Here is a 21297-nt window from a genome sequence, read left to right as displayed (position 1 = left end):
TATTTTACTGTCAGTGTACGTGTAAAAGCATTTTAAGGTCTTTAAACACACTTTTAAAACAATAGAAACTCATTTAAACACATAAAAGATACTAAGAGACATAGCAAGAGCTATGGAAAACACAAAAATATTTCATTTTTAATGATTTATATAGTAAAATAACATTACAAAAAAATCCGCGAATTACCGGGACCGCAAAAACTGAACCGCGATGGAGCGGGGGATTACTGTACTCTGTTTCACCTCTCATGCTCGTCCCTATTTTTCCCTTCACCTCTTCTTTCCACTTTTCTATCCTTTCTTTCTCCTCTTTCCTCTCCTTGCCTCTCCTGCCTTCTTCCATTTATTCTCTTCCTCCCTTCTCCCACTCTCCCATCTTCTTCTCTCATCTCCCCACTTTTCTCCTCACCTTTTCTTACCTCTCTTTTATCTCCTCTCCTCTCCTCTCCTCTCCTCTTTTTATTGTATATTTCTCCCTCTTCTCCTTTCCCATCTTCTATCCACTTCTCTTCTCTCCCTCCCCTTTTTATTTTACCCCTCTCCCTCTTCTCCTTTCCCATCTTCTATCCACTTCTCTTCTCTCCCTCCCCTTTTTATTTTACCCCTCTCCCTCTTCTCCTTTCCCATCTTCTATCCACTTCTCTTCTCTCCCTCCCCTTTTTATTTTACCCCTCTCCCTCTTCTCCTTTCCCCTCTTCTATCCACTTCTCTTTTCTCCTCACCTTCCCATCCTTCCTTCCATTCTTCCTTTCTTCCCCTCTTCTTTCCCCCCCATCCTCAGTATTATAACTGCAGAGACTTACCTGTAGTGTCCAGGTCCATGCTGGATCTGAAGATTATGAAACAAGAGGTAACATGCCACCCCAGTACTCAGGAGGAGGAGGACCTTCCAGTGTCTCACCATTATAGGATATAAGAGAATGGTGATAGAGCAGCAGGTTGTGATCTTTGTGATCTCTATGGAGTGACTTCCCTGTACAGGTAATAGTGACACTATAGCCAGGGAGGTGTGTCTGCTCTCTTGTCACAGGTGATCACACAACATCCTCTGTATTTATTATCAGATAGTGCTGTCACCTTGTTAATTCAGAATTTTTTTAGATTGGAAGGTGCTGTAGGTTTCAGGGTTTGCTTATGAAAATCCACAAGTGAGCTTCCAAGTTCCAGGTATAGGAAAATTCTGCTGAAATTGTGACTTTTTGTCAGGGACTGGTTCTGAACCTATGAACTGGCACTGTCTCTTCTTGCTAAGCTACCTAGGATGCTGGACAGATCCCTGGACAATTCCTTGTATGATCCTGCCTTGAACCTTGTTTGTCTTGAAATTTGAATTGCTTGCTCCTCCCATGAACGTCCTATTATAGCCACGCCTTTGCACTTCCTGTTTGCTTGATTATTGGGCTCCTTCCTGTCAATATATCACTCTAGCCTCTCCTGCTGTATTCCATATTTTCACTTTTGCTCATTACTGACCTTTGGCTTGTTCCTCAACTATGCTTCTGCTTGATCCCTACCTGCAACCACTCGTTACCAACCATTGGCGTGTTCCTTTACTACATTTCTGATTGATCCCATCCTGCAACCACTCATTACCCATACCTCCCAACAGTCCCAGATTGGGCGGGACTGTCCCGCATTTATACCTCTGTCCCGCAGTCCCGCTGTACAAGGGCTTTGTCCCGCATCACTGACTTCATTTGTTAATTACATTGTGATTGTAACTTCCAATACAAGTGTGAACATCGAGCAGAAGCAGGGATTGGTGAGTAAACCGCTGAGTGTGCGCTCTCTGAGGCTGCAGAGAGTGAAGCTGTCAAATTCAAGGTGTGATGTCGGGTATGGGCGGGACTTCTACCCAGACCCGCCCAGGGGAGAGGCGAGTTGCAGGCTGTCAGTGTTTCTCTCGCTCGCCCCCCCCCTCTCCTGTCGGCAGTGCGGGAGAAGAGAGAGCGGCTCGCACAAGCTTTCTGCCCACTCCTATTCCCTCCCAATTGGCCACAGCGGAGGATCAATCAGAAGAGCCACATGCAGCATTTTGTAAAGGGCTCCACCCCTCTTTACTCGGCTCCTCCCCTCCCCCTGCAAGCCCGTAGTGTGTCCGGTGTCTGGAGCTGTGCCCTGTCGCAGTGTCCCCTTTCTGGAGCCTGACACTGGGACACCCAAGTCACGCAGGAGGTGACATGCAGAGCTATACACAACACACAAGGCTCCACCCCTCTGCACTCGGCTCCTCCCTCAAGAGCCTGTAGTGTGCCTGATGTCTGCAGCTGTCCCCTGCCTTGTCCCCTCTCTGGAGCCCAACAGTGTCTCCAGACAGGGAAGGTACTGTAATGTTAATCAAGACTGTAGTGTGTGATCAGGATGGAGAGGTATCTGGGGGTGTGATCAGAGTGTGGGGGGGGGGGGGTAATTGGGGCGTGTGATAAAAGTGTGGGGGGGTAATTGGGGGTGTGATAAAAGTGGGGGGTGATTGGGGGTGTGATCAGAGTGGGGCGGGGGGATCAGAGTGGGGGGTAATTGGGGGGTATGATCAAAGTGGGGGGTAATTGGGGGTGTGATCAAAGTGGGGGGGGGGTGATTGGGGGGTGTGATCAGAGTCGGGGGGTAACTGGGGGGTGATCAGAGTGGGGGGTGATTGCATACCTCCCAACCGTCCCGGAATTTGAAGGGGGTCCTGGGGTCCCGCGGAGCTGGACTGAAGTCCCGGAAAATCTGGCTATCGGTGTCCTGTCAGATAATGTCTCCAATAATGCCTCCCATCCATCTCTGCTGCCCGCCCCCTCCTCCTCCCAGCTCCGCCCTCGTCTTCGGCTCCCAATCAGAAGGGTAGACCCGGGGCGCAGAGCAGTGCGTCCCGAGTCCACCCATTGTGTGACAATAGCGAATGAAAATTCACTATTGTCACACAGATCCTCCTCCTGGCCAATCAGAAAGCGGGTCTTCCTGATTGGCCAAAAGGCAAAACCATGCCATTGGCCGAGGAGGAGGCAGAAGGACTCGAGGAGATGCCGGGGGACTGAGGAGAAGCCGCTGCAGGTAAGTGCACCGGTCTCGGGTGGGGGGGCATGGCACGCTTGTCATTCTGCATTAAGGGGTCACGCTGGTCATTCTGCATTAAGGGGTCACACTGGTCATTCTGCATTAAGGGGTCACGCTGATTATTCTGCATTGAAAGGGGTCACGCTGGTCATGCTGTATTGAAAGGGGTCACGCTGGTCATTCTGCATTGAAAGGGGTCACGCTGATTATTCTGCATTGAAAGGGGTCACGCTGGTCATTCTGCATTGAAAGGGGTCACACGGGTTATTCTGCATTGAAAGGGGTCACGCTGGTCATTCTGCATTGAAAGGGGTCACTCTGGTTATTCTGCATTGAAAGGGGTCACGTTGGTTATTCTGCATTGAAAGGGGTCACGCTGGCCATTCTGCATTGAAAGGGGTCACGCTGGTTATTCGGCATTAAAGGGGTCACGCTGGTTATTCTGCATTGAAAGGGGTCATGCTGGTCTCTCTGCATTGAAAGGGGTCACGCTGGCCATTCTGCATTGAAAGGGGTAACGCTGGTTATTCTGCATTGAAAGGGGGCACGCTGGCCATTCTGCATTGAAGGGGGCACGCTAGTCACTCTGCATTGAAGGGGGCACGCTGGTCTCTCTGCATTGAAAGGGGCACACTGGTCTCTCTGCATTGAAAGAGAGCACGCTGATTATTCTGTATTGAAAGGGGGCACGCTGGTCCTTCTGAATTGAAAGGGGGCAAGCTGGTCATTCTGCATTGTAAGGGGGCACGCTGGTCTTTCTGCATTGAAAGGGGCACACTGGTCTCTCTGCATTGAAAGAGAGCACGCTGATTATTCTGTATTGAAAGGGGGCACGCTGGTCCTTCTGAATTGAAAGGGGGCAAGCTGGTAATTCTGCATTGTAAGGGGGCACGCTGGTCTCTCTGCATTGAAAGGGGGCACGATGATCTCTCCTCATTGAAGGGGGCACGGCATGCTGGTCATTCTGCATTGAAATGGGGCACGCTGGTCATTCTGCATTGAAAGGGGGCACACTGGTCATTCTGCATTGAAAGGGGGCACACTCGTCATTCTGCATTGAAGGGGGCAAGCTGGCCATTCTGCATTGAAAGGGAGCACGCTGGTCTCTCTGCATTGAAGGAAGGCACGGCATGCTAGTCACTCTGCATTGAATGGGGGCACGGCACGCTGGTCACTCTACATTGAAAGGGGGCATGCTGGTCATTCTGAATTAAAAGGGGCGCGCTGGTCTGTCTGCATTGAAGGGGGGCACGCCGGTCTCTCTGCATTGAAAGGGGGCACGCTGGTCTCTCTGTATTGAAAGGGGGGCACGCTGGTCTCTCTGTATTGAAAGGGGGCACGCTGGTCTCTCTGTATTGAAGGGGGCACACTCTACCTTGATTACTGAAGGCCCCTTTCACACTTTTGTGACCTCAAAGTCACGCAATTTTTTACAGCATTTTTTGCCACAAAGCAATGCCTATTACATTTTTCTGTTTGTGCCCCCCCATTTGCCCCCATTTGGGTTGGATGGAGCTGGGGGCATTTGGGGTGGATGGAGCTGGGGTGGGCATATGGGGTGAATGGAGCTGGAAGGGGGGGTGGATGGAGCTGGGGTGGGCATTTGGAGTGTTTGGAGGTTGGATGGGTGTTTGGGATAGATAGTGCTAGGGTGGGCATTTGAGGTGGATGGAGCTAGGGTGGGCATTTGAGGTGGATAGAGCTGCTGGGGGCATTTGGGGTGGATGGGGGGTGTATGGAGCTGGGTGGGCATTTGGGGTGTATAGAGCTGGGGGGGTGGATGGTGCAGAGTCCGACCCCTGCATTCTGTACATTACATACTCCTGTCTCCTGCATTCTGTAAATTACATACTCCTGTCTCCTGCATTTTGTACATTACACTCTCCTGCACTATATACACAATACTGTACATTATATACTTCTCACCAAAGTCTTCATTGTCTCAACAGTTGCTGGTTGCTATGCAGCCTCTGACTATTTTAATGAGGTAGGCTGAGCAATCAAAGCATATTTTATGAGTACTAGGAAGTCTGGGTTTTGTTTACTCTATCCCTTAAGCCCCTCCCACTGCTAAGCAATTGGCCACACCCACAATTTGCCGCGGCGCGCTACGCCGGCCCGGCAGGTTTTGTTTCTCTTTCAGTGTCCCTCATTGCGAAGTTCAAAAGTTGGGAGGTATGGTTACCTACCTTTAGCCTGTTCCTCGATTATGCTTCTGCTTGATCCCTACCTACAATCACTCCTTACTGACCTTTGTTGTTCCTCACCTATGTTTCTGCTTGTTCTCTACCTGCAACCACTCGTTACTGACCTTGGACTTTTTCCTAGACTACGCTACTGCTTGATCCCTACTTGTAACCTCTCGTTACCGACTCTTGGCTTCTTCCTTGACAATGTTTCCAGTTGATTCCAACCTTTGATCACTTGTTACCAACCTTTGGCTTGTTCCTGGACTACACTTCTGCTTGATCGGAACCTGCAACCACTCATTACTGACCTTTGGCTTGTTTACTGACTACACTTCTGCTTGATTCATACCTGCCTACCTGCTACTAGACCCCGGCTTGCTCACCTCCCGTTGGGGCGATTCTGGGCACAGTGACCTGGTACCAACATACAGCAAAACCCAGCATGCACCGGTCGGTTACATCAAAAGGGGGGCGCTGCCACCAGGTAATGTTGCCAGGTGCCTCCGCCCCTTTGCTATATAAGAACTGTAAAATGGCAAGCCAGGCATTCAGCAGTTTGCCTTAGTTGACAGCGGAGCGTTCTTTTTGTTTTTTTCTTTGTCTTGGATTGGCAGGTACGTCATCATTGTGATTGATGATGGATTTACATTGGGGGGCATTGTTGTTTTTTATTTTTTTTTAATAAAGGAATTGTCAAAAACAGTTTCTGTGCTTTTATTACTTTTTGACAGTTTTTTGGTGAATTGGTAGGAGTACCCCATACTCAATTACATGGGGGGTTAGCGGAATCTGGAGGCTCCTTTTTGAAAGAGGGCTTCCAGCGTCCGATAAACACCCTGCCCGCAGATCCCCACAACCACCGCCCAGGGTTATCGGGAAGAGGCTTTTTTCCCCATCAACATGGGGACAAGGTGCTTTGGGGTGGGGGGCACCAAAAACACCCCCACCTATGTTGAGGGCATGTGGCCTGGTATGGTTCAGGAGGGGGGGCTTGCTCATCCCCCCTTTCCTGGTCTGCAGGGCTGCATGCTCAGATAAGGGTCTAGTATGGATTTTGGGGGGACTCCGTACCATTTCAATTTTTACATTTTGGCATGTGGTTCCCCTTAAAATGCATACCAGACCGGAACGTCTGGTCACTTTTTTATTGCCGGCAATGTTTTTTTTTTTATTCAGCTGTCAGCGGGGAAGCCTATTGACGGCTGATGACTCATCGGTTTTTAAGAACGCTGCAGACAGCTTCCCGGCCCCGCTCCTTAACATCCAACTATTCGTTGCTCCCTGATTGGGTAAAGCTTTGCCCAGTCAGGGCTTAGAATGCACTGTGCAGCTCGTCGAATGCCCTGCAGTGCTGGATCAGTAATCTGTATATAGGGTAACAATGTGTGTCTTATCAGATAGTGGATAGAGTTGTGCAAACGGTTTGGGCCAGGCAAAAGTTCAGCCAGAACGTTGCCTGTTCATCCATTCGACGAACGCCCTGCAAATTTGGGTGTTTGCCGAACAGGCAAACAGGTGATGTCCGTGTTGAACTTTTGCTCGGCCCCAATCGTTTGTCCAACTTTATCCACTGTCTGATAAGACACAGATTGTTACCCTATATACAGATTACTGATCCAGTACTGCTTCCTCCTCCACTACCTGACAAGACACACACTGTCACCATATATACAGACAGGGGCAGACTGAGAACCCTCAGGGCCCCCGGGCAAAATAAATCAAGGGCCCCTTCCACCCATGTTCCGCCTCCAGACACACCCTGGCCATGCCTCCATCCACACCCACACCCCACCTCCAGCCACACCCACACCCCGCCTCCAGCCACATCCACTATAAAACAACACAACAGAGCTCTCTAATACCTAGGCCAAGTTGGCTCTTCTTACCTTAATAACAGTTGCTGGCTGGCAAGCTGTGGTCTTGCTGGCTATGGCTGGCAAGCTATGGTCTTGCTGACTATGGCTGGCAGGCTGTGGTCTTGCTGGCTACCGCTGACAGGCTGTGGTCTTGCTGGCTACTGCTGGCAGGCTGTGGTCCTGTGGCTGGCACTGGCAGGCTTGATGGCTGGCTGTGGCTTGCTGGCTGTGGCTGGTACTGGCAGGCAGGCTTGCTGGCAGTCTGGGGATTGCTGGCTGGCTGGCAGGTTGTGGCTTGCTGGCTGTGAGCCTGTGGCTGGCACTGGCAGGCTGGCTGACTGGCAGGCTGTGGCTTGCAGGCTGGCTGGCAGGCTGTCGCTTGCTGGCTGTGGGTCTGTGGCTGGCACTGGCAGGCTTGCTGGCTGTGGCTTACTTGCTGGCTGGCAGGCTGTGGCTTTCTGGCTGTGGGCCTGTGGCTAGCACTGGCAGGCTTGCTGGCTGGCAGGCTGTGGCTTGCTGGCTGTGGGCCTGTGGCTAGCACTGGCAGGCTTGCTGGCTGGCAGGCTGTGGCTTGCTGGCTGTGGGCCTGTGGCTGGCACTGGCATGCTTTCTGGCTGGCTGTGGCTTGCTGGCTGGCTGGCAGGCTGTGGCTTGCTGGCTGTAGGCCTATGGCTTGCTGGCTGTGGGCCTGTGGCTGGCACTGGCAGGCTTACTGGCTGGCTGTGGGCCTGTGGCCAGGGGCAAACTGAGCGGATGGGGACTTCGGACGTGGTCAGAGGGCCTGGCCGGCAAGGGGGCCTGCCGCCCAGTACGGAATTAACTCACCCAGCGATACATAGTGGGAGGAGGGGAGGCCCGCGCTGCTTCAGTGTGAGGAGGGGCCCGGCGGCTGTCACTGCTTCAGTGAGAGGAGTGGCCCAGGCTGGTGCTGGATTTCCATGGTGTCCTGTGTGCGGGGGGCATGTCGGTATCGCATACTGATCTGACGTTGACGTGCCCTGCCTCCACAGGCCGTGATAAGGGTAACGGTCGGTAACCTCACCGGAGAAGAGTTCCTGGATGCCTGCGATTGCGAAGGAGTGCTCTCTTTATCTTCTTCAATCCCTGCTTCATCCCTTGATCCCTGGCGGTTTCTGTTTGATTGTGAGTAGTTCTTGTGAACTCTATGTGACATACAGCTCCACTCAATGGTCTCTCCTGTGAGGAATGATGTGTACATACATTTGCATTATCCCACACGATTTTAATAAAAATATATGAAAAATATATGATTCATATATTTTTATTAAAATTGTGTGGGATAATGCAAATGTATGTACACATCATTCCTCACAGGAGAGACCATTGAGTGGAGCTGGATTTCACATAGAGGCCATGTTACAAGAACTACTACAGGAGATGTACCAGGGGATTGGAAGAAAGCTAACGTGATTCCAATATTCAAAAAGGGCCAGAGGCATATCCCGGGAAATTATAGGCCTGTCAGTTTGACATCAGTAGTATGTAAACTTCTGGAGGGGATGATAAGGGACTATATTGTAGAGTTTGCTAAGGACAACAACATCATCAGCAGTAATCAGCACGGGTTTACAAATGGGCGTTCTTGTCAAACCAATCTCCTTACATTCTACGAGGAGGTGAGCTGTGAGCTAGATAGGGGGAGACCAGTGGATGTGGTGTACTTGGATTTCGCTAAGGCATTTGATACAGTTCCCCACAAGCGCTTAATTTATAAAATAAGGTCTGCAGGTATCGATAGCAGGGTTTGCTCTTGGATACGGAACTGGCTAAAAAGGCGGGTCCAAAGGGTAGTAATAAACAGCGCATACTCAGACTGGTCTGAGGTGGTAAGCGGGGTCCCCCAAGGCTCAGTCCTGGGACCAACCTTGTTCAATTTATTCATAAACAACATTGAGGTCGGGATCAGTAGTTCGATATCAGTTTTTGCAGATGACACAAAATTGGGCAGGGCAATAACTTCACAACATGAAGCAGATATCCTGCAAAATGACCTGGACAAAATAACAGAGTGGGCAACGACATGGCAAATGAGGTTTAACGTGGAGAAGTGTAAGGTTTTGCACTTGGGGACTAAAAACATAAAAACACAATACACGTTAGGAGGGGAGCCCTTGGGGGAATCAAAAATGGAGAAGGATCTGGGAGTCTTGGTTGATGATAGATTAGGAAACAGCATGCAATGTCAAGCGGCAGCTTCCAAAGCCAACAGAATATTAGCATGCATAAAGAAAGGGATGCATTCCAGAGATAAGACTATAATCCTTCCACTTTATATAACTCTGGTCCGACCGCATCTGGAGTATTCCGTCCAGTTCTGGTCGCCAGTCCTCAGGAGGGATGTGTTGGAGCTGGAGAGAGTCCAGAGAAGGGCAACTAAACTAATTAGGGGATTGGAGGACCTTGACTATGAAGAGCGTCTTCAATCGCTCGATTTATTCTCCCTGGAGAAGAGACGTCTGAGGGGGGACATGATAGCAATTTATAAATATCTTAATGGGGATCCCAGCTTAGAAAAAAAGCTGTTCATTCGAAGGGATTGCATGAGGACTCGAGGGCATACAATGCGATTAGAGGAGAAGCGTTTTAACCTCAGGCAACGCGGGGGGTTCTTTACTGTTAGGGCAACAAGATTGTGGAAATTCTCTACCACAAGAGGTGGTTTCTGCGGGTAGTATGGTGGCTTTCAAAAGACTCTTAGACTTACATCTCAAGGATCAGAACATTCAGGGGTATGGGAGATGATTACAGCCACACATACCTACACAGGTTGAACTAGATGGACTATTGTCTTTATTCAACCTCACCTACTATGTAACTATGTAACTATGTACTCACATTATACAGAAACAGGGGATCTGAGGAAGAGGAAACGCCTTTGAAAATTGCAAGGCCAAGGCATCAGCAACTAATCCAGCTCCACTCAATGGTCTCTCCTCTGAGGAATAATGTGTACATTTGCATTATCCCACACAATATTTATAAAAATATATGAATCATATTCATATACTTTTTAAAATTGTGTGGGATAATGCAAATGGATGTACACATCATTCCTCACAGAGACCACTGAGTGGAGCTGGATTTCAGAGGCCACACCACAAGAACTACTCACAATCCAATAGAAACTGCCGCCAGGGATTAAGGGAAGAAGCCAGGTATTGAAATGAAGAAGTAGAAGATGAGAGGAGAGACGACACACACGCTGTCACTGACGACACAATCGCAGCAGGCAATGTCATCCACTGACTGAACTCGACTGTTACTCGTCATTGTTGTAACACGCCCTGTGGAGGCGGGGCACGTCGACATCACGTCAGTGTACGACGCCGACACGCCCCCGCACACAGGACACCACATTGAATCCAGCACTAGCCTGGGCCCGCCCTCCTCCTCTCACTGAAGCAGCAACAGCCGCCGGGCCCCTCCCCAGCTCCCCTCATCACATTGAGTCAGCGCCGGCCGCCGGGCCCCTCCTCTCCTCCCAATACTTATCGCACTGGGTGAGTTAAAATGTTATACTGGCTGGGCCCCCCCTTCTTGGCTTCCCGGCCGGGCCCTCGGACCACGTCCGAAGTGCCCGACCGCTCAGTCCGCCCCTGTATACAGATTACTGATCCAGCACTGCTTCCTTCTCCACTACCTGACAAGACACACAGTCCCCTTATATACAGATGACTGATCCAGCACTGCTTCCTCCTCCACTACCTGACAAGATACACACTGTCACCGTATATACACAGTGGTGGGTTTCAAAAATTTTAGTAACCATTTCCGACTTTCAAGGCAGAATGACCAGCGTGCCCCCTTTCAATGCAAAGTGACCAACATGCCCCCTTTCAATGCACAGTGATCAGCGTCCCCCCTTTCAATGCACAGTGACCAGCGTGCCTCCTTTCAATGCACAGTGACCAGCATGCCCCCCTTTCAATCCACAGTGACCAGCGTGCCCCCTTTCAATGCACAGTGACCAGCGTGCCCCATTTCAATGCACAGTGACCAACGTGCCCCCCTTTTAATGCACAGTGACCAGCGTGCCCCCTTTCAATGCACAGAGACCAGCGTGCCCCCCTTTCAATGCACAGTGACCAGCATGCCCCCCTTTCAATGCACAGTGACCAGCGTGCCCCCTTTTCAATGGTACAGAGACCAGCGTGCCCCCTTTCAATGCACAGTGACCAGCGTGCCCCCCTTTCAATGCAGAGATCATCGTGCTCATGCCCCCTTTCAATGCAGAGACCAGCGTGCGGCGTGCCCCCTTCAATGCAGTGATCATCGTGCCCCCTTCAATGCAGAGTGAACAGCGTGGCAACTTGCCAATTCCCCCAGACCAGTGCACTTGACTTACCTGTTGTAGCGGCTTCTTCTCTTCAGTCCCCGTGTCTCCTTGAGTCCTCCTGCATCCCGCCTCCTCCTCGGCCAATGGCATTGGCCGAGGAGGAGGAGGATCCGTGTGACAATAGCGAATTTTCATTCGCTATTGTCGCGCAATGGGTGGGCTCGGGGCGCACTGCTCTGCGCCCCGGGTCCACCCTTTCCTACTAGAGCCAAATAGGCGGGGAGTCGGGGACTGTCTGGGAGGCGGCGGCCTGGAGGAGGGGTGACGTCACTGGTTGCTAGACGCTAAGCGGCTCTAGCCTAGCAACCAGTGCAGTGTGTGGGCTCCAACCGCCTCCCTGCAGAGAGACAGCGCCGACAGAGGAGGGAACAGCAGAGCAGTCAGTCCAGCGGATCAGGAGTATGATTTTTATACAGATGGTCAAACTCACAAGGCGGTTATGCGAACTTGCAAAAAGTTAGTAACCGGTTTTATGGAACCGGTGCGAACCGGCTGAATCCCACCACTGTATATACAGATTACTGATCCAGCACTGCTTCCTCCTCCATTACCTGACAAGACACACACTGTCACCGTATAAAAAGATTACTGATCCAGCACGGCTTCCTCCTCCACTATCTCAGCAGGTTGGGTAGCAGGCACCAGATCAGAAGGCACTGCATTAGCAGGCACTGGATCATCATGCTGGAAAGTAGGCACTGGATCAGCAGGCTGAGTAGCCGGCACAGGATCAGCAGGCTGGGTAGCAGGTACTGGATCAGCAGGCACCGGGTCAGCACGCACTGGATCAGCAGGCACCAGATCAGCAGGCACCAGATCATCATCCTGGGAAGTAGGCACTGGATCTGCAAGCTGGGTAGCAGGCACCAGATCAGCAGGCACTAGATCAGCAGGCTGGGTAGCACACACTGGATCAGCAGGCACTGGATCAGCAGGCTGAGAAGCAGTCTCCAGATCACCAGACACCAGATCAGCAGGCTGGGTAGGAAGCACCAGATCAGCAGGCACCAGATCATGATGCTGGGAAGTAGGCTCTGGATTAGCGGGCTCGGTAGCAGGCATCAGATCAGCAGGCTGGGTAGCAGGCACCGGATCAGCAGGCACTGGATCAGCAGGCACTGGATCATCATGCTGGGAAGTAGGCACTGGATCAGTAGGCTGAGTAGCAGGCACTGGATCAGCAGGCTGGGTAGCAGGTACTGGATCAGCAGGCACTGGATCAGCAGGCACCAGATCAGCAGGCACCAGATCATCACGCTGAGAAGTAGGCACTGGATCTGCAGGCTGGATAGCAGGCACCAGATCAGCAGGCACTGGATCAGCAGGCTGGGTAGCAGGCAATGAATCAGCAGGCTGGGTAGCAGGTACTGGATCAGCAGGCATCGGATCAGCAGGCACTGGATCAACATGCTGGCAAGTAGGCACTGGATCAGCAGGCTGAGAAGCAGGCTCCTGATCAGCAAACACTAGATCATCATGCTGGGAAGTAGGCACTGGATCAGCGGGCTGGGTAGCAGGCATCAGATCAGCAGGCTGAGTAGCAGGCACTGGCTCAGCAGGCTGGGTAGCAGGCACTGGATCAGCAGGCATCGGATCAGCAGGCACTGGATCAACATGCTGGCAAGTAGGCACTGGATCAGCAGGCTGTGAAGCAGGCTCCTGATCAGCAGACACCAGATCAGCAGGCTGGGTAGCAGGCACTGGATCAGCAGGCACCAGATCATCATGCTGGGAAGTAGGCACTGGATCAGCGGGCTGGGTAGCAGGCATCAGATCAGAAGGCTGGGTAGCAGGCACCGGATCAGCAGGCACTGGATCAGCAGGCACTGGATCATCATGCTGGGAAGTAGGCACTGGATCAGCAGGCTGAGTAGCAGGCACTGGATCAGCAGGCTGGGTAGCAGGCAATGCATCAGCAGGCACGGGATCAGCAGGCACAGGATCAGCAGGCACCGGATCATGCAAGTGACTGCAGGGCTATTAATAGATTGTGAAGTAGATGGAAGCGTAATGGCAGTATTGGAAAAGGAGAGACAGTTACAGAGGAGAATTTCTGAGAGGTTGCTAGGGGCAACAGAGTAGTAAAGGAAGTTTTCGCTGGATTAAATGCAGGAAAAGTGCAGCTAGTTGGGCCAGGATATGGACATGCAGTTGAAAGCAAACCATACTGAACTGCATAAATATACCAATAACACGGTGCTGAACCAGTATAAATCAAAATATAGTGACACAAATACAATGATCATAAAGATCTATGAAGAAATACAAATGAGCTTATGTGATAACCAATCCCAGTGGTATATAGAACCAGGTTCAATTATTCAAAGTGCCAAGTAAAAAAATTATGTATTATAATAATATGTAAGCAAGTGTCCAGTGAAAAAATATTTAAGCAAGCGTCCAGTGAAAAAATATATATATCTGATAAAATATTTAAGCAAGTGTCTAGTGAAAAAAATAAATATATGATAACTTAAGCAAGTGTCCAGTGAAAAAAATCGAATTAGTCAGTGCTGGCAATAGTGTGTTCACACGTGTTCCAAATAAAATCAGAGTGTTTCTTGTGGATTCAAAGGTGCCCTCTTCCCCTCTCGTGAATCCACTTACCAGAATACGTGCACCCCTTGAAACCCCTTGAAACCAGGGGTCTGCAATGGCTTGGCAAGTGAGTATGGACTAGGGCCCCTTTAAGATGTCCTTTCCTCAAATGCAGGCATAAAACAGAAAGAAACCAGATAGTGCAGTACGTTCTAATAAATTTATTAAAAAAATAAAGGCTTCCAAATAATGCACTCACAATTGGTAAAAGATATTACAGGCTCATCATAACAAATATCCCCGGAAATAAATGGAGAGCGATCCTAACGTCTTCCTCGCTATACCCAGCGCGTGCGTCCAAGCGCACTTCCGCTTGCATTCCACCACAGCGGAAATGACGTATAACATTAGCTGTGATGGCCGGAATTATGTCAACACGTTTCACCCCTCCCTGTGGGCGCCTTCAAAGACATTCCGGCCTTCACGGCTAACGTTATACGTCATTTCTGGTGCGGTTTGGGGGGGGGGGGACCCCACGCCATTTAAGATCTTAGCGTGGGGGTTCCCCTAATCGTCCACATTGTTTTTTTATTTTTTATTTTGGAGTGGGCCGGGAAGCCGGTTGCGGCGTCCTTAAAGTGATTGTAAAGTCTCATTTTGTTTTTTTTTAAATAAAAAACTTGTTACACTTACCTCTGTGCAGTTGGCTTTGCATAGAGCAGCCCAGGTCCTCCTCTTCTCGGGTTCCTTGTTGCTGCTCCTAGCCCCTCCCCTCTGTCGAGTGCCCCCACAGCAGGCAACTTGTTATGGGGGCACCCGAGCCGAGCTGCTCCGTGTGTTCATTCAGGCTGTGTCTCAGCCAATCAGGAAGGAGAGTTCCAGGCGACCAAGGAACTCATGGACTTTGCTAGACAGAGATGGGACCTAAGTATTAGGGGGTGCTGGGGAGGCTGCTGCACACAGAAGGCTTTTTATCCTAATGCAAAGAATGCATTGCCCTTTGGGTCTGGTATGGACTTTAAGGGGAACCCCAACAACAGTTTTTTAAACATTTTTCTATTGCCAGCAATGTTTTTTTTTTTCATTCAGCTGTCAGAAGGGAAGCCCATTAACAGCTGATGACTTATCTGTTGTTAAGGATGCCGCAGCCAGCTTCCTGGCCCACTCCATAACAACCAGATATTCACTGTGCCCTGATTGGGCAAAGCTTTGCCCAATCGGGGCTTAGAATGCACTGTGTAGTGCATTGCGGGGCGCTCAGCGGGCGAACATCCCACCGAGCGCTCTGCAAATTCGGGTGTTTGCCGTATGGGCAAACGTGGCGATGTTCGGGCCGAACTTTTACTTAACCTGAACTGCTAGCCCAACTCTACTCAGAGTCTGGGTCTGGCAGGAGCCTTAGGGTGGCAAGGTAACTAGAGCAATGGGCATAGTGTCAGCTTCTAATTCCACAAATGGCAATGCTAACAGCAAACTTCACTGCTGCTCCCAATAGCCCACTTCTATTAAATGCTGATGCTCTGGCCCCCACTAAATTCTACTACACTTAAACTACCATCACCAACAACCTCTAGCTACATTGCCTTCTCCCTCAGCCACTCTGAAGAGTAAGAAATTCTGAGAGTAGTCCACTTTTTACTTTCATTTTTTTTTTTTTATTGAAAAGGCATAAACATAAGGGCTATGCAAAGAGGTACCAAGATATAAACCAAAGAAGAACAACTGTCCGTCAGAAAGGTTACATGATTAAAAAATAAATTATTTAATGGAGAATAACCAAAGGTCTTGAGACCTTAACAATAGTAGCACAAAATGATTACCTGAACTAGAGAGACCCAGCAATTCAATTGAGCAATAAATAAACAAGGCACCTGTACCAGTTTGTTTCCCAAGAACTGGCTAAAAGATTACAGGAATATGAAAAGCTAGCGTGTTGTCCTTTCCTGGCTAATGTGCCTCCGGGGACCACCCCTGGGGCAACTGTGCTAAGGCCTAGGCCAAATAAGGGGGTGACCTAAAACCTTAATTGTGAAATATGCATCATATAAATACACAAGTCATTTAAAAGGAGGGAGGTAAAGCCTACTAGAGGTATTACCAGGAGTCTTGGAGAAGATTACCCCATATGGGGCAGTTGTCACATCTCCGTAACAACAAAGAGGGTGGGGAAAGCTCAACCCTTAGAGAAAAGAATAAGATATTCATAGGGGTCAAGGCCACCGTATGTATCCGTACAAAATTGAACAACAAGTCCGCTATCAAAAAGGGTAATCTAAAGTAAGAAAGGGAGAGAAGAGCAAGGGATGGGAAGGGAATAAAGATAGAAGAGAGAGAGACAGTACAGGTGAAGAGGAGTAGGACAAAAAATATGACCAATCAGGGCAACAGTGAGACCTTCATTTAACAAGCCCAGGGTTCCTGGATTAAATCAAATTTCTTTCCGTTATTCTGGATTACACTCACATTTTTTTCTTGAGACATTATCCACCACATTTTACGCTTGGCTGAGGTGAAAGAGACTGAAGGGTGCTAACAAGCATGAGCTATTGTGATCTTAGCCCCTAAGAGAATGAAAAAGATCAATGCCTGGGAGCATTTGGGAATCTGGTCTACCCGCTGATTAAGGAGGGTTATCTGCGGAGTTTGACTCAGTGCAACCCCAGTTATTTTACAGATCAGGTGAAAATTTTGATTCCAAAACCCCCGTATTCTAGGACATTGCCACAGAATGTGGTGTAAAGACCCTGCAACACTAGGGAGAGGCTTCAGAGTATGATCTAGCCAGGTGGCAAGGGGCCATATACCATCGGGATATGACTCTTAAGTTGACTTCAATCAAGGAGAAATTATTCAAACCCTTGAATTAATGGGAGAAACAGAGATGCCAGGTGTCCAGGACCCAATGAATCTCAAGGTCTCTTTCCCACCCTAGCATGTAGGGGGGTTTATCTGTGTAGTCAGCCAAAGCGAAGAAGATTATAGAGATACCTCCTCTCTGATCCGTGACTTTGGAGCACCAATGCTCACAGGTTGTGATTCCTGGTGGGTCTGGCCTATGAACCCAGATGGAATGTAGAAAGTGGGAAAATTGGGTAAAGCAAAATCTCTCTGAAGAAGGCATCTCTAGTTTACTAACACAAGTGCTTAAAGATAGGGAGCCATTTGAGTTGAAAAGGTGACCTATTCTAAATAGTCCTTTATTTAGACACCATTGGAAAGCATTAACCTCCCTGGCGGTATGATTCTGTCAGGAATTCTGTACCAAAAGCGGTACAATTTATTTCATGGAAATTTGGCGTATTATAGGCCTACAATTCTTAGTAATTACTGACTTAAACCTGACCAAAACAATAATATAAATCAATAATATAATTTTATTATAGAATATATAATATATATAATAAAATTATATTATTGATTAGATTATAATTCATGCGTTATACATTATATATATATATGTGTGTGTGTATATATATATATATATATATAACGCATGAATTATAATCAAATCAATAATATAATTATATATATATATATATATATATATATATATATATGTGTGTGTGTATATAGGTATATATATATATATATATATATATATATATATATATATATATATATATATATATATATATATACATATATGCATATATATATATATATATATATATATATATAAAATATAAAATGTGTTTGTGTTTTGTGCAACGTTTTTTTTTTTTTTTAATTTCCCTCCCTAGTTCCGCTCCCATGCAGCATTGCTGCTGCAGGGAACGGAACTAGGAAGTCCTCCTACCGACAGACGAGCGGCGGGGATCTCGGCTGGCGGTCACAGCAATGAGAGCTCATCACTGGATCGCCAGGATAAGGTAAGACGCTCCGCTGCGCTGTCTGCACATCCACTCCGAGCGTGACTCGGGGATAACGATAATAGCAGGAAATTCCTACCCCGAGTCACGCTCGGGGATACCGCTAGCCTAGTTAATATCCATCCCAGGGAAAAATAAGGATTGTTAAAAATATGTGCTAGTGGTCTTAACTCTGACCCATATTTGGGGATCTATGCAGAGTGTCACACAAAGCTACTAAGTGAGAGAAAATATAGGGGTCAGATCTTTGGGGAGCACCACAATAGATAGTCCAAGGTATGACGCAGCAAGGCTTGTCTTTCCATAGAGACCCAATCAGGTTTGGCTCCCCTTGCATAAATAATTGAGATCTGTGATAGTTAGGCTGCCTAATAATACCATTATAAATTAGTGAGGACTAATCTCCCCTGGGTACAGGTCCTGTATAACACCTTACTAGAGAAACAGTGACCCATCTTTTCCCACACTAAGCGGATGATAGAGGATTGAAATTTGGTAAGGTGGGATTTCACATGGGGATGGGAAGCAACCAAAATAAACAAAGGATATGGGGTAAGAGCATCATCTTGAGCATGTTAATTCTTTCTAGCCAGTAAAAACTAAAGTGGGACCACTGTGATAGGTCACCTTCTAATTTCTTGAGAAGGGAGGGGGTAATTGGTCTTATAATGTTGATCAATTGATGCGACCAAGTTGATTCTCAAATATGGGATAAACGAGTAGTTCCTCGTGAAGGAAAAATGATCCTGGAGGTGTTCTACTAAGGATAAGGGGGTCGACACATTAGAAGCCATGGGGTTTGGAAAAGTTGACGACCCGATATTTACCAAAGTTCTGCAGCAGCTGGAAAATATTCAGGGTTAAGATAAAGGGTGAGGTAACGAAAAGGAGCAAGTTATCAGCAAAGAGTGGACACTTGTGAGTAAGAGGTTGGCAGCGGACTCCATGGATATCGGGGTGATGCCAATCACAATTGCACCCCTGTCTCGTATCTTTAGCTATAGGGATAGGGTCTGAAATAAAACAGTGCATCCAAATTTGGAAGTCCACTTTTTATACTAGAGAACTTTTCTAGTGTCTTTCATTGGTCCCTTGGAGGTCACATGGTTCCCATAAACCTTTCGGAAAACCAAACAATCAAAAATATTTTGGCTGAAGACATTAGAATCTGTGAAATTGGGTCCAAAAAAAGCATCATTCAAGATTTGATCAATTATACTTACAGCCAAAACAGTCAAAGTCTACAGCCTAACATGTATAAACTGACATCTTAAAATTTTAAATTGTGTCACCGTGTGCAAATAACAGTCCAGTACTATGAACTTCCTGTATTTCTATTGTTCAATAAATGGGAACACCTTTGCTAGTTTTTGTGTGCTGCACAGAACATTTAACATTGTCCCAGGTTCAGGTGTAGAGACCCTTGAATGTGCATTTGTAGGAATTGATAAAATTCATCAGGCATGGAGTGAACTTTAGGAGTTGGTAGAGCATTGTCATAATAGTGGTGAGGAATATGAACTCCATCCAAGTCTTGGGAAAAGGGCCAGAAGCCATAAAGCGTCACTTTATCACAAATTTCGATGGCTGCACTCACTAACATAAGACCAGAAGACAGCCGAAGAGACTTGATTCCCATATGTTTCCAGTAAGCTGCCAGGTTCCTGAGGTAGTCTGGGTTGAAGAAGACAGCTCTGCTGTTCAAGTCAAAGTCATTGATGGTGTACAGTGCCCGAAGGGAGAGCTCTGTGTTCTGCACATAAGAGAATGCTGGTAGGATGATTAAAGTGGAGCCATATTCCTTCACCCGAGTGCTGAATGGTTTCCTCCTTTCCATGAGACTGCTGAACCTAATAGAGGAGATATAATTACATGTTTACAGCTCTATAGCCGAGTAGTATCTGATCATACAATTACTTAAAGCGGTTGTAAACCCTATTAAAAAAAAAAAAAAAAAAAAAACCTGCAAGACAAAGGCATAATGAGCTAGTATGCATCGCATACTAGCCCATTATGTTTAACTTACCTTAAAACGAAGCCCCGACACGGACCCCCGGACATCGATGCGGGCGCTGCCATGATCCCTCGTCGTCTCTTCCGGGTTCGGCGGCTCCGGCGCGCTGATTGGCCGAAAGAGACGGCTCCAGCGCGCTGATTGGCCGGAGCCGCGATGATTTTTCCGGCAAGCTCCCGGCAAGTTAATTGAAGGTCCCCCCGGACCTTCAGAGCGCATGCGCCGCTCGCGCAAGCGGCTGCATGCACTGTAAATATCTCCTAAACCGTGCCGGTTTAGGAGATATTATTTGTACCTACAGGTAAGCCTTATTATAGGCTTACCTGTAGGTAAAAGTGTCAAAAAGCGGGATACAACCGCTTTAAAGTGGAACTGCACTGCATCTGGGCACCACAAACAAAAACCCTATTTCATTTATTTTTAGTATTTATAACAAACACCCCCATCCATCCATGTCTTCATGCTTTATTTTGCTGAGAAATTATTTTGAAAAATGTTCCCTGGCATTTCTGGCCATTGCCATCTTAGTAAGGGCAGATGATTTATGTATCATTTACTTCCTGGAATCTGTCTCAGGCATTGGCTGAGCTGAGAACCCTCCCTCCCCTGCCTCAAGACACCTGGGATGTACGACATAATTTGCTGAGGCATGGAAACCAGGAAGTAACTGAAGAAATTAAAAAAAAGTGTAAAACAAGTAAATATGATATACTTTTCTAGCTATTTACTAATGCTAGCAGCATAAAGATTAGAAATAGTCCATGTTGATTGAGAGAGTGACGTTCCACTTTAACCAATCAAGCATACCTCCCAACTTTCTGGGATGGTAACAAGGGACACCTATTAGAAAAAGTATGTAGGCATAGGACACACACCCCTGTCACACCCCTTTAAGGAGAATTATACAAAAAAAATGTATTAGTAAAACCTACATGTCCTTTTTTTTTTTTTTTTTTTACCACTACTATTCCTTTATATTGGCTTTTGAAAATTACAAATGCAGCAATTTAGAAATTAGATGTAAGATTTAGCACCGGGAAACACGTTTTGATAGATAAATAATGCATTTTATATACAACTATATAGATCAGAACAAAATTAGGGACAAATGAGGAGGAAAGAGGGACAGAGGGACTTTTTTTCAAATCGGGGACAGTTCCTCGATATCAGGGACAGTTGGGAGCTATGACTTAAGAAACCGTCTTTTCTGCCACTTTTTGTTTACAAGTAAAAATCTGTATTTTTTGCTAGAAAAATTACTTAGAACTCCCAAACATTATATATATATATATATTTTAACGGAGACCCTAGAGAATAAGACTCCGTTCACACTGGGGCAACCTGTCAGGCGAACTGGTCGCCTGCCATAGAGTAGCTGTGGACCCGTTCTAATAGGAGCGACACAAGTCGCTCCGACTTAGAAAAAGGGTCCGGA

At 47.7% G+C, this 21297-nt stretch overlaps 1 protein-coding gene across 4 annotated transcripts in view; it reads right to left on the bottom strand.

Annotated features, from left to right (window-relative positions):
* The window catches only part of LOC309554191 (alpha-N-acetylneuraminide alpha-2,8-sialyltransferase-like), a 213407-nt gene that overhangs the window by 116760 nt on the left and 75350 nt on the right, over nucleotides 1–21297 (bottom strand). For 2 of the 4 annotated variants that reach the window (XM_082255822.1, XM_082255824.1), the window contains one exon: nucleotides 18832–19698. The exons of the other annotated variants lie outside the window; for them this stretch is intronic. In XM_082255822.1, coding sequence (XP_082111948.1) covers nucleotides 19239–19698 — 460 coding nt within the window. In that variant the 3' untranslated portion in view covers nucleotides 18832–19238. Of the gene's footprint in view, nucleotides 1–18831; nucleotides 19699–21297 lie in introns of those variants that run through there. 4 annotated transcript variants of the gene reach the window in all.

This window comes from Pelophylax lessonae, assembly GCF_965119305.1.
Source record: "Pelophylax lessonae genome assembly, chromosome: 4".
NCBI classification, from domain to species: domain Eukaryota; kingdom Metazoa; phylum Chordata; class Amphibia; order Anura; family Ranidae; genus Pelophylax; species Pelophylax lessonae.
This window is presented reverse-complemented; position numbering and strand designations above follow the sequence as displayed.